Genomic DNA, 11,076 nt, shown 5'->3' with positions numbered 1-11,076 from the left:
CCCAAATACATTTTGGGCAAGAGATGGACCACATGCAAACATGAATTGAACTTTAGGGTAATGGCATGGCTCAATTAATTGGGAAATATTCATTGCAACTTTCGAGCATGTTGTGGCATAGTAGGAAGGTGGGGAAGGTGGGTGGTGATTCTGAGCTTGTCGCCTGTCAGCCTTTGGATTGTAACAAATCTTTTTGTTACATCATTCTAGGATTGAAATCTGAAAGTGCAATACTGTTTTGACATTGTTGTTTTTGCCATTTATGAAAATGTTCTTCTTTTACCATTAAAAGGGAAGAGAAAATTATAGGAAAAATCAAGCCAAGATTTTTACACCGCGGACTAATTATTATGTTTTTTTTTTTTTTTTTTCCTTTTTCAAATAAACATATCCAATAAAATGAATCCTTAGAAAAACATCCTAATTTATGTAATGACAGGGATAACTTTCTGTGTGCATGGCCAGTGTAAATCAAGCTGGCTTGCTAGAGCTGGATCAGTGAAACCCACAGGGAAGCTTCGTCGAAAACATTGGTGGGAAGCTAGGGGATTCAAAATGGGGGGACCAATTCCGTGCTGGAAATAATTTAAACAAACAACTTCTACCTAAGAATATCCTAACCCTGCACTATTTGTTTAAAGATTAGAGAATTTCGATGTCTATCTATTTCTTACTCATTTTATAGACATTTTTTTTAAGTAATTAACATGAAGAGTCACTTAAAACAAGTTACGTCAACCATCGTAAAATAAGTGTAATTAACAAGCGTAAAAACTATGTTACTGTAAGTACCATTAGTAGCATTACTCTTCGGCGATACATTCAGAGCCTCCCAGTTCTTTAATTGAAGGCAATCTCTTTATTTTTTTTATGGCTTTCTTTATTTCAAGCTCTTTTTCTCCTTAGAAAATACAAGTTGGGAGATTGAATTCTCAGATCCACTCTAGGAAAAATGGGGGAAAAAAAAAGATGTTTAATTTCCATAAGGCATAATTCAGTAACAACTGTTTGAGAAGAATTTACAGGACCCTGTGCTCTATCCTATTTGTTGTCGACACGAGTGGAAAAATAAGCTTAAGAGAAACATTTAAAACTGAAATCCTCCACTGCTTCTCCCTTAAACAAACACAGAGGACCTCTTTAACATCAATTTCTCAAAAATCTTCTTCCTCTTCTTCAACTTGGGAAAAAGAACGCTGCATTCTAACACTGCTGATGCTGTTTCTTGCAGCCAGAATTTCGTTAAGTGAAAGCCTCTTCCTTGGCCCTGGCTCTGGTCTTTGCTTTGGTGCACTGAGAGACCTCAATTTGGCCTTGAAAGATTGAGTGCTCGCCATATAGTTAGGGAAGTTGGAGTAAGGTCTGAAGAAACTGTCTCCACAAACACTCTTGGCCGGCGTAACCGGAGCATTAGACTGGATCCTAGGAGTGCTCTGAGCAGTAGCAAACTTGCATTCATCACCAGTGAAGTACCATTCAAAGTCATGGAGGTTACGGCAATCCGGCACCGATATACGAGCAGGAATTGGACACGGAAGAGGCGACGAGATCGTTTGGTAAGGCAGGTCTTCACCAAATTCATACAACACCGTGTTGATTCTTCGAGATCTTGATCTGGGTTTGCAAGTGTCGATTTCAACAATTTTCGGGCTTTCTTCGAACGCATTCATTGAAGCATCATAAGGTCCAGATAGCCTCTTGCTGTGAAATTCACTTCTTGTTTCATCAAACCCTTCCTGAAAATCAGAAACATATGAATTAGATACTCACTCACTTTTAGACCATATAGATACTAGCACCATTTATGATCAGGAATTGGTTCTTACAACGGATTTGCGGGATCGAATTTCAGGATAAAATCTGTTCTCTTTGTTGAGAGATCGACGAGCGCGCTGCGATCGAACAGCAGCCTGAGCTCTTATAAGAGCTTGCATACTATGGAGGGTTGCAGTAGCCCGTTTACGAACAAGATAGCCCCTAACGAGCGCCTGTAACTTGACTAGTCCTTTTAGAGCTCGAAGCGCTTTTCGGGCCTGACAGTGAACAAAAATTTTCAGTACAAGATTTAAAAACTGATGTACCAATAAATAAAAAAGGGCAATATTTGCATCAATTCATTCATAGCTTAGTAAACAGAAAGAAAATAGCATTCATGCTACTGGCCCAGAATTACCAAAAAAAGGAATAAATCATGAAAAGGAGCAAGCAGCAAAATTGAATCATGGGGAAAGCAACAGGAAAAACAAATATGACCCATCTCGGAAAAACAAACTTTCAAATTTCAAAATTTCAGAATCTCAAAAATAGGTGACCAAAAGGGGGAAAAAGATTAAAGGAGGAGCAGGATGATTAGCCAAGTCAACAACAAATGTACCTTCCTATTGCCCCACAAACACTTGTACTGTTCCATTGGCATTTTGAAACTAGTTTTCCAACTTTTGGGAGCAGACAAATGTAAGAACTAAGAAAAGTACTTTTGAGACTGCAACGGACGTATCTAGAAACATTTCATCACAAAGTAAAAAAAGAAAAACCCAAATAGGCTAATTGAAAATTAGGCCAATTAACTTCTGAGATCCAATTGACGTTGCAAAAAAAAAGAAAAAAATGGGAAATATTCAAAACCTACTTACCAAACAACCCCTAAAAACAGTCTGAATCTTCACAGCAGCCCACTTCTCCCTCCCTCCGCTAAACAGACTTCCCCTGCCCTGGCTTGTAAGCCTGACAACCGCCACAGCCGCCTGGGCGGCGGCCACAGCAGCATCGGCGGCGGCTGCCGTTGCAGCAGCCACAGCAATTGCGTGCTTATTCTGCTCCTTTTCTGAGTCGGCCATATAGGATCTGAGCCAAGCAGAATCTGGGACTGGCATATTACCAACTGCGCTAGAATCCTTTGGTGACTTGCCAAAACTCCACCGTTTCTTCTCCTTCCTGTCTGCAGCCAATGTACCTGAATTCTCCACATGGGTCTTCTCCTTCTTCATCCCCAACAAGCCCTTCAACCACCTTGTAGCCTTCCCCATGTTTTTTTTTGTGTGTCTGTAGTGGAACTTTGAAGTGGCTAAGCAAGAGAGGGAAAAAATAAACAGCCAAAAAGCCCTAGAGAGATAAATAAAACGTTAGGTACAAAGTCAAAAACTCAGGTGGCGTTTATTGGGGCAAAAACACCTAACAAGCCCCCATTTTTCCCTCCCAAGAATTTGAATAGAGAGAGAAACAATGATCCAGCAAATCCTAGAGATATTAAAAAAAACAAAACGTATAACAACAACCTCTTCAACAGGCAAGAATTTAATAGAAGAAGACGTGTCTAAGGAATAAAGAGAGAGAGAGAGAGAGAGAGAGAGAGAGAGGCCAAATATTTCAAAAAGTAAGACCAAAACCTGTAAGATCTTAGAATCCTTACAGGTTTGAAGCAGAGAAGAGAAGAGAGCAGAGTGAGGAGCATAAGATTAACAAAGCAAAACGCATCCAAACCTTATAAAGATCGGGATTTTTTGATTTTGAAAAGAAATTCTGACAGCACCTCGTGAAGAACTGCATTAGAAGACAAAAAGATGTCACAGAAATATACAGAGGGCTCAAACCCATTAAAAAAATCAGATTCAGAAACTAACCCCCCGGTAAACAAACAAGAATTACAGACAAAAAGCATAAAAACTAGAAAGTGAAACCTTATTGGAAAGGAAGTAATAATCACAGATAGAGAAACTCACACACCTTCTAAAATTCAAAAACAGCGCCGATTTCACAACCCACTTTCCTACAAAAAGCACAAACCCCTCCCCCTTTCTTTCTCTTTCTAAATTTTCTCGCAAAGAAAGAGAATTTTTTTTTCTTTCTCTTAATCTCTCTCTATCTTAGCTTTCTGGAGCAACGTGTACTGCAAATGAAAGATACCCACTGACAACCCCGTGAATCTCTCCACTTTTTTATGCTGCGCTTTGAAACCTCTTTTGAGTATCTTCCTCTCTCTGACGCTCGCTATCTTCTACAACTCTGTGACAGCTTCAAAGCCACAATTTTCTCTCATCTGTATCTCTCTTCTGTGTTGTATGAGTTCACTGAACAACCATTAAAGCCTATATCCACTAAAAGGGCTATTTTATTATCTTCTCTTTGTCCCAAACAATGAGCCCAAAAAGTTGATACTTCGCTTTCTTTTTTGGGTTGGGGAAGATCTTTCACTATCCGTATCACTCACAGTGATTGCAGAAAATTTTCCCAACTGTACTTTCCCAGATTCCTACTCAATCTCTCTGCCATTCTTTCTGCAGGAAATCTCTGAAACAATATGCCTTGGGTTGAAAAAGGCTCTCCCTCTCCCTCCCCCTCTAATGGTGTGGCATTTAAAGCAGATCGAAATTGATTTGGAAATAAATCAATAAATGTCTAGTTTTCCGTTTTCCTAATTCTTGGGATAGATATCCAAAATTATTTTTGTTACCAAATAAACAATCCCATAATCTACTCTGCTCATTTGAAAATGATTTTTTTTTTTTTTTTGTTAATTTTTGGAGTTGGTTTGAGATTACGTTTAAGAAATAGAGTTTTTAAGTTAAAAAAGAGTTTTTGAACAAAAGCTTTATTTTTAAACTTTTATCAAAAGTGCATTTTAGTTATTTTTAGGCTTTTTGAATCATTAAAAACGCTTTTAATTTTTTTACCAAATAAGTATTTTTTTCTTTAAATATATTTATTAAAAGTATTTTTAAGCTTCTCAAACACAATCATAAACAAGCTCTAACTCAACGATGTTAACCGTTATTACTTATTAATGTTTTAAACTTTTCAAGTGGTGTATTAGGAGAAAGTTTGTCTAATCATTATTGATGGATTTTAGATACGGAAACAAAAAAAACACCCATAAAGGTTTTATGAAAGCACAAAAATAATAATCTCTCTTCAAAATTAACCAAAAAATGACAGGAAATAAAAATTATATGTAAACCCATGATTTTCTTTCATTTCCCAATAAATAAATTGTCTATACTGTTTAATTTATTTTTTATTTATAACTAAATAAAACATCTTCATTTCCATTAATTTTTTTAAAGAATAAAATAATGAGAAATGTTAGAGGTCAATAAGTTGCTCATATTTGTCCATATTCTCTTATAATTAACCATTGGATTTGTACTTATATAAATTCCATATAAATCAATGGTGGAACCCACAAATCTAATAGTTGATTGTAAGAGAATATGAACCAAATATGAGCAATTTATTGACCCCTAGCATTTTTCTAAAATAATACCTAATTTGTTATATATATGAATAAATATCTTATAAATCCCTGAGTCAAAGTGTGAAAATAGAAAACTTCCTAAACTTTTTTTCTTTTGAACTTTTACTACGGGAGTCAATCAAAAAGGCGAATTAACCTTTACCGTTATATTCTTCCCGAAATGTTTACACCCGTCAGTCTCAACTAAATGCATTGTGTTGTCACGTCAGCTTTCTTTCACTCCCACTTTAAAATATTATTTTTTTATTAATTTAATTTAAAAATTAAATCTTAAAAAAAATTGAAAGGATGGCCAGCAATGGGGTTTCCACCCCTAACCCTCTGGGAAAATGTAGCGGTATAGATTAATTTTCAAAAAAAAAAAAAAAAAATTTACTGCAAACTCTCCTTACAACTTGGCTAAATTGGATAATGAAAAAAAGGAAGAGGTAAATGGTATTCCATATCGATCCTGATATTTATGAAAAAATAAATAAAATTGAATTGACCTCTCAAAGTAGCTGATAATATTATCCATCCACAGCCAAATGGCTCAAACTCTGACGCTGAAGACTGAAGTGGTCCATGCATGTTGGTATTGGGAGCGTTGGACCTAAAATTGACATTTTCCGTGGATGCTACGGCTACCATACTTGGCCCCCCAATCCTTTTAACTTGCATTAATGAATTTGGACCATTTTCATTTCTTTTCTTTTCTTTTTTTTTTTTTAAAAAAAAACATTTTCTTATTACAAGACCAGCGCCCTTAATTAATGCCGCAGATGTTTGACAATATATGCTTTATTTCCGCCTCGAATGTTTCTTTTAATGTTTGACACCTATGAAAAAAATATATATAAAATAATAATAAAATAGGATGAATAAAGTTTAGACTGTTTAGTCGCAGGTTTGGTCCGGGTAAAGCCCAACTCAGCTTCTGTAAAGCTTTAGAGAATTCAGCCCAGCCCAGCCCACCTGGTCTGATTCCTAAAATTTGGAGCTTTTTATTTGCATTGGGTCATCTGTATGGTGCTTTGCATTGTAATTCTAGGCTCAGTTTTGTATACGCGTAAACTATTTATTTTTATTTTTTAGTGTTTGTCTCTCATAATATATTGAATTATATATTGGTCAATTTTGAAAATATAACATCTACGAAACGTAAAATGATTTACACTTCTAACATGCATAAGTCATTTTTTGCCACACTTCCACATCCCAAGCTTCTTAATATATATATATATAACGGACCCGTTTTTACTTTGCATAGTTTTCTATGTATTAAAAGTATTTTTTAAATTTCTTAACAAAATCTCAAATAGACTCTTTAGCGCATAAGCTCGTTAATAATTAACAATAGGAGAAATGTTTGGTTTCCGTCTTTCATCCATCTATTATCCATCTCTTTAAGTCCCACAGATTTAATGGTGAATTTACAAAAGATATTGAGAAAATATAAATAAAAGATGGATGTATAATAATTCTCTAAACAATTGTTTAATTTTTCTTTTAAAGTAAACGATGGGTATCGTTTTTGTTAGTTATCAATGTTTTTAATATCTTACCATTTTACTTAACCTTTTGCTTGTGCTCATCATGTTAATTGATAATCCATTCTCTCTTTTTTCTTTCACATAAAGCTGTTGAATAGTAAATGAGTGTTTGTAAGTTGCTATAAAATGCCATGGATGTGATACATATCCATTAATGTTTGGTTGGGAGAGTGGGATGGGGGGAGAAAGAAAAGGAAAGGTTTCATTTTCATCTCAACCTATATTTTCCTTCTTCCCAATTTGGTAAATGTGTAGATAGAAGAGAAAGTTGTGAAATTTGGAAGGTAAGGGAGAGATAAGAGAGAATTGCCGTAACGAGACCCACAGATAGGTCATTTTCTTTTATCGTGAACTATTTACAAACTAGGTTGTTGAAAATTTTTGTCATTTTTCAAATGTAGAGCTAAGATTAGGTAAAACAAAAATTGGAAAAACTTTAACTTAGGCCTAGACTAGGTAGATAAGTTCAGATTTGTGTAGGCTCATTAGTATGATTAAGTTATTTTAGTTAAATGGTATCAAAATCGCTAATAATACCATGTGGTACTATTAACACCACATGACGTGACTATGATGAGAACATCAGGGATTTAAGGGAGAGAATTTATAAACACTCCAATTTCAATTGGGAAAATGAGCTGTACACATAAAAAGTGAGTGGTTTATAAAAATACGTACTCATAGGTGCTAAGTCTTCATATTGTTTACTTAGTTGGTAAAACTGTGATTTTTTTTGTAAGGGTAAAAACTTCAAATTAACTAATTATTTTAGGATAATAATACAGATGTGACAATCGCCTATTAAAGTCACTTAGTAATATCGAAGTCCGACATTGGTTAATAATTTTAAGACAAAGTTGTTACATCATACGAAAGAGCATTGAAAGTCAAATATATTATCAACATAAACGGATTAATGTAAAATATCGAAAAACATGAGTTGTTGTTATCTTGGAATCTCAAAAGAGATTGATTATCGCATGAACGACGTGAGCTGTCGCCCTGAGCCTTATCGATAACCTTAGCTTCAACACAATTCGAAGCTGTCGAACAAATGGACAAGACATATAAATGGAAGTACACACAACTGACAATTTTCCTTCTCGTTGACACGTAACTGTCTTTCTATGGATAACGAATTTCTCAAATTCAATTTTGGTTTTTATTTATTATTTAAAATGAAAAGTTCACATTCCTCTTGCACTTCCTTCTCTATTGTGGCCGGAATTTATGGCAAGCGTCAGCCAGAGTTTTCCGAAATCCACCGCCACCACCACCAAAATTTGCCGCAATGTTTGCAGGAAGTTGTTAGTAGCCGAATGCCAAATAATATTGGAAATATTTTTCGACAAGAAGCCTTTAACATAGAATAAACATGGAACAGTTTTTTATAAAAAGACCCTAACTAAAATAGAAAGCAGCTATGGCCAATTGAGGGTGGTCGAACCACCCTATGTTATTGCTTTGGTAGGATTCAAAAACATTGCAAAAGAAAGCACCAAATATGCTACATTTTGTTTGGTCGGAGCACCCAACAACGTACATTTTGAATTTCAAGCACGTCCAAAAGAATATCCGTATTGTAGATTTTGTTGGCGTAATCAGAATATTTATTTTTTTTGTAAGTATGATCATTGATCAGAGCATTATTTAGACTAGTCACTAGAATAATATGTTGCTTTTGTCTGGTTCCTGCTTCCTGCAAACGTACCATACCAGCTCCGATTCGCATGTTTTTCTGTCCATTTCGGATTTCCTAGCCTGTCAAATATAAATTACCTATGGGTAAATTTTTTTTTTTTTTTTTTTTTGAGCCATATTAATTGTGGGGAGCAATGGGAAGGGATTACAAGCCGAAACTAATAAAATTAAAAAGAGTCTTCAAGAGGTAATTCAATCGGCTGTGAACTACGCCTTATGAAGTGAATGTCACTAGTTCGAATTCTTTCATTCCTTTGTATGGACATGTAAAAAAAAAAATTAAAAATTAAAAAGAGTACTTTAAGTTTTGAAGAAACGAGTAAATAAGTCAATTTGTATGCGAGGGGATGTGTTTGAATTCCTTTAATCACAATAAATGAAATGGCATGTCAAAAAAATAAAAAATAAAAATGAAATGGATTCGTTTCCAAACATTTGATATAATTTGATAAGTCAAACTTCGTAAAATATTTTTCTACTCAAATTTGCGCTCGAGTTTTTGTTTTATTTTTTTATTTTTTATTTATAATAATTCTCATTATTTATTCATTTTATAAAAATAAAGTATGTTGCTCTAACAAAATAATATCATAGATACAATGAGAAATTTATTCCATCCAAATTTGATTTATGCTTTTGCTAAACTCTTTAAATGTCACAATCTCAATCAGTTTCCAGATTTGCAGAATATTCAGACAAATTACGTCATTGGCCAGTGCTTGGTTCATCACAACTTTCTTAGCTAAAGAGTGATTTTTTGACTTTTTCATCTCCGCTACAAACGCTTTCCTAAGAGTATATTTGAGATTGTATTTGAAAAATAAAGCTTTTAAGTCAATAAGCGGTTTTTGGCAAAAGCTTCATGTGTAAGTTTTTACTAAAAGTGCGTTTTGGCTATTTTTAGAGTTAAAAACAAAAAACAAAAACAAAACTTTTGAAATTTTTTACTAAACATGCCAGCTTTTGTTTGACACGACCTTTTAAGTGTGCTAACCTTTTAAGTACTAAAAGTACTTTTAAACTCTATAACACAATCCTAAACAGGGTCTAAATGTAATCTCATTCGTTATATCTACCATTACTGGCAATTCTTCGTGTACCTAATAATTCTTTCGTCATCGGTCAATGATTTGCTCATAGAAAAGAACCAGAGAGAAACCAAAGACAAATTGGAGATCTAAGATCGTAACTCTAAAGGTTTCGTGTGAATAAAATTTTAGAAAATTAGTAAAGAAAATCGAAACCCAAAAAAGCAAAAGAAAAAAACAAAAAACTCACCTCGTAAATTGCTGTTAAAAGTACATATAGAGAGAAGATAAACAAAAACCGCTACAAAAGCTCAGAATCAACATACTCACCATTGTATTATTTAAAAAATAAGAGAGTTGGGGAGAGGAGGGTCATATAATTGCTCTTGACGGCTAGGGTTTTTTGATAGAGCACTTTAAATTTGTGCTCGAGTTAAACTTTACTAAATTCCAATTTATGTGGTTGAGCTCAAGCACTAGGTCAACTATACCGTGGGCATGGATGTGATCGTTAGACACCATGAAAAAAATGTTTTTGACAACAATGTGTTCTTTCAAGTTTCATGTCATATATAATTGACTTAACTATTACATATATTATTTTTGGGATTCGGCTTCTATGAGTGAATGTGTTCTTTCTGTAAAATATTGAATATATATAAATGCTAATTAACAATATAATTAGCAGCGAAAATTTAATATATATATATATATATATACCTCCAGCCATTGCTTTGCTCAAGCAGCTTGAAAAACGACTCCACAGCAATCAAACTAAAACTAAACAATTTTATTGAGAGGTTCTTCTGACCTATGCTTATCAGTGAGTGTCAATTGATGGAATACACAGGCCTTATTTGTATGTAGGTCAGTGGACCCTCAATTAGAGCTGTTACCTTAATTATTCCTCTCATCAAGGAATAAAAATCAAATCAATACAACTAATTGATTCCACAAAATAAAATCTTTAATGAAATCAAATACTTGTTCCACAAGAATTAAATCGGTAATTTAATTCAGAATATTTGATTTACACAATAAGCTTTAATTGGAATAAATTATTGAACACCGTAATTTTATTATTACAATAATATATGTGACATAAAGGGACATATTTTAATGGAATTTCTTACACTTTCAAGTTTCAAGTCATACATAATTGACCTAACTATTACATATATTATTTTTGGGATCCGGCTTATATGCGGTAGTTCTCACTACCGCATAGTTGCAGTAGTTCTTCTTCCTCTTCTCAACAACACCCAATATTTCTTTCCCAGTTCCCCCTTTGATTTTAATTTTGATTTTTTTTTGTTAGTTTTTTAATATATTTTTTTATTTATTTATTTTTTATTGATTTTTTTATAATTTTTTATATTTAATCAATTTTATATTATTTGTTTTAAAAAATTATTATTTTTATTACCCAAAACGTTGCTGTTTTGGGCAACCGCTTCTCCTGATCCTATTTTTGGAGGTTAATGCTTTAAAAATTGTGCATGCGTTTTGGATGAAAGATCAATCATAAAAGATAATATTGTATGGTTTTCAATTACGTCATGAG

General features: G+C 33.8%; 1 protein-coding gene across 2 annotated transcripts; it reads right to left on the bottom strand.

Annotated features, from left to right (window-relative positions):
• Window positions 1-957: 957 nt before the first annotated feature.
• LOC132186940 (protein IQ-domain 26-like) lies at window positions 958-4,341 on the bottom strand. Of its 2 annotated transcripts, none has more exons than XM_059601063.1 (5): window positions 3,724-4,341; window positions 3,481-3,540; window positions 2,634-3,102; window positions 1,827-2,033; window positions 958-1,736 (listed from the first exon to the last, which is right to left on the bottom strand). In XM_059601063.1, exons 3-5 carry the CDS (start codon window positions 3,024-3,026, stop codon window positions 1,155-1,157), a joined length of 1,182 nt encoding a protein of 393 aa, XP_059457046.1. In that variant the 5' UTR covers window positions 3,027-3,102; window positions 3,481-3,540; window positions 3,724-4,341; the 3' UTR covers window positions 958-1,154. The 2 variants fall into 2 exon arrangements, with proteins under 2 accessions (XP_059457046.1, XP_059457047.1); XM_059601064.1 differs by having other exon boundaries at window positions 2,634-3,064.
• Window positions 4,342-11,076: the final 6,735 nt, after the last annotated feature.

Source organism: Corylus avellana, chromosome ca7, assembly GCF_901000735.1.
Source record: "Corylus avellana chromosome ca7, CavTom2PMs-1.0".
NCBI classification, from domain to species: Eukaryota; Viridiplantae; Streptophyta; class Magnoliopsida; order Fagales; family Betulaceae; genus Corylus; species Corylus avellana.
This window is presented reverse-complemented; position numbering and strand designations above follow the sequence as displayed.

Excerpts from the sequence above, each read along its gene's own strand:
- LOC132186940 (XM_059601063.1), bottom strand. The coding sequence starts at position 3,026 with ATGGGGAAGGCTACAAGGTGGTTGAAGGGCTTGTTGGGGATGAAGAAG. Across the intron at positions 2,034-2,633 it reads CTGTTTTTAGGGGTTGTTTG|GCCCGAAAAGCGCTTCGAGC; the intron begins GTAAGTAGGTTT and ends GTTCACTGTCAG. Across the intron at positions 1,737-1,826 it reads TTCGATCCCGCAAATCCGTT|GAAGGGTTTGATGAAACAAG; the intron begins GTAAGAACCAAT and ends TCTGATTTTCAG.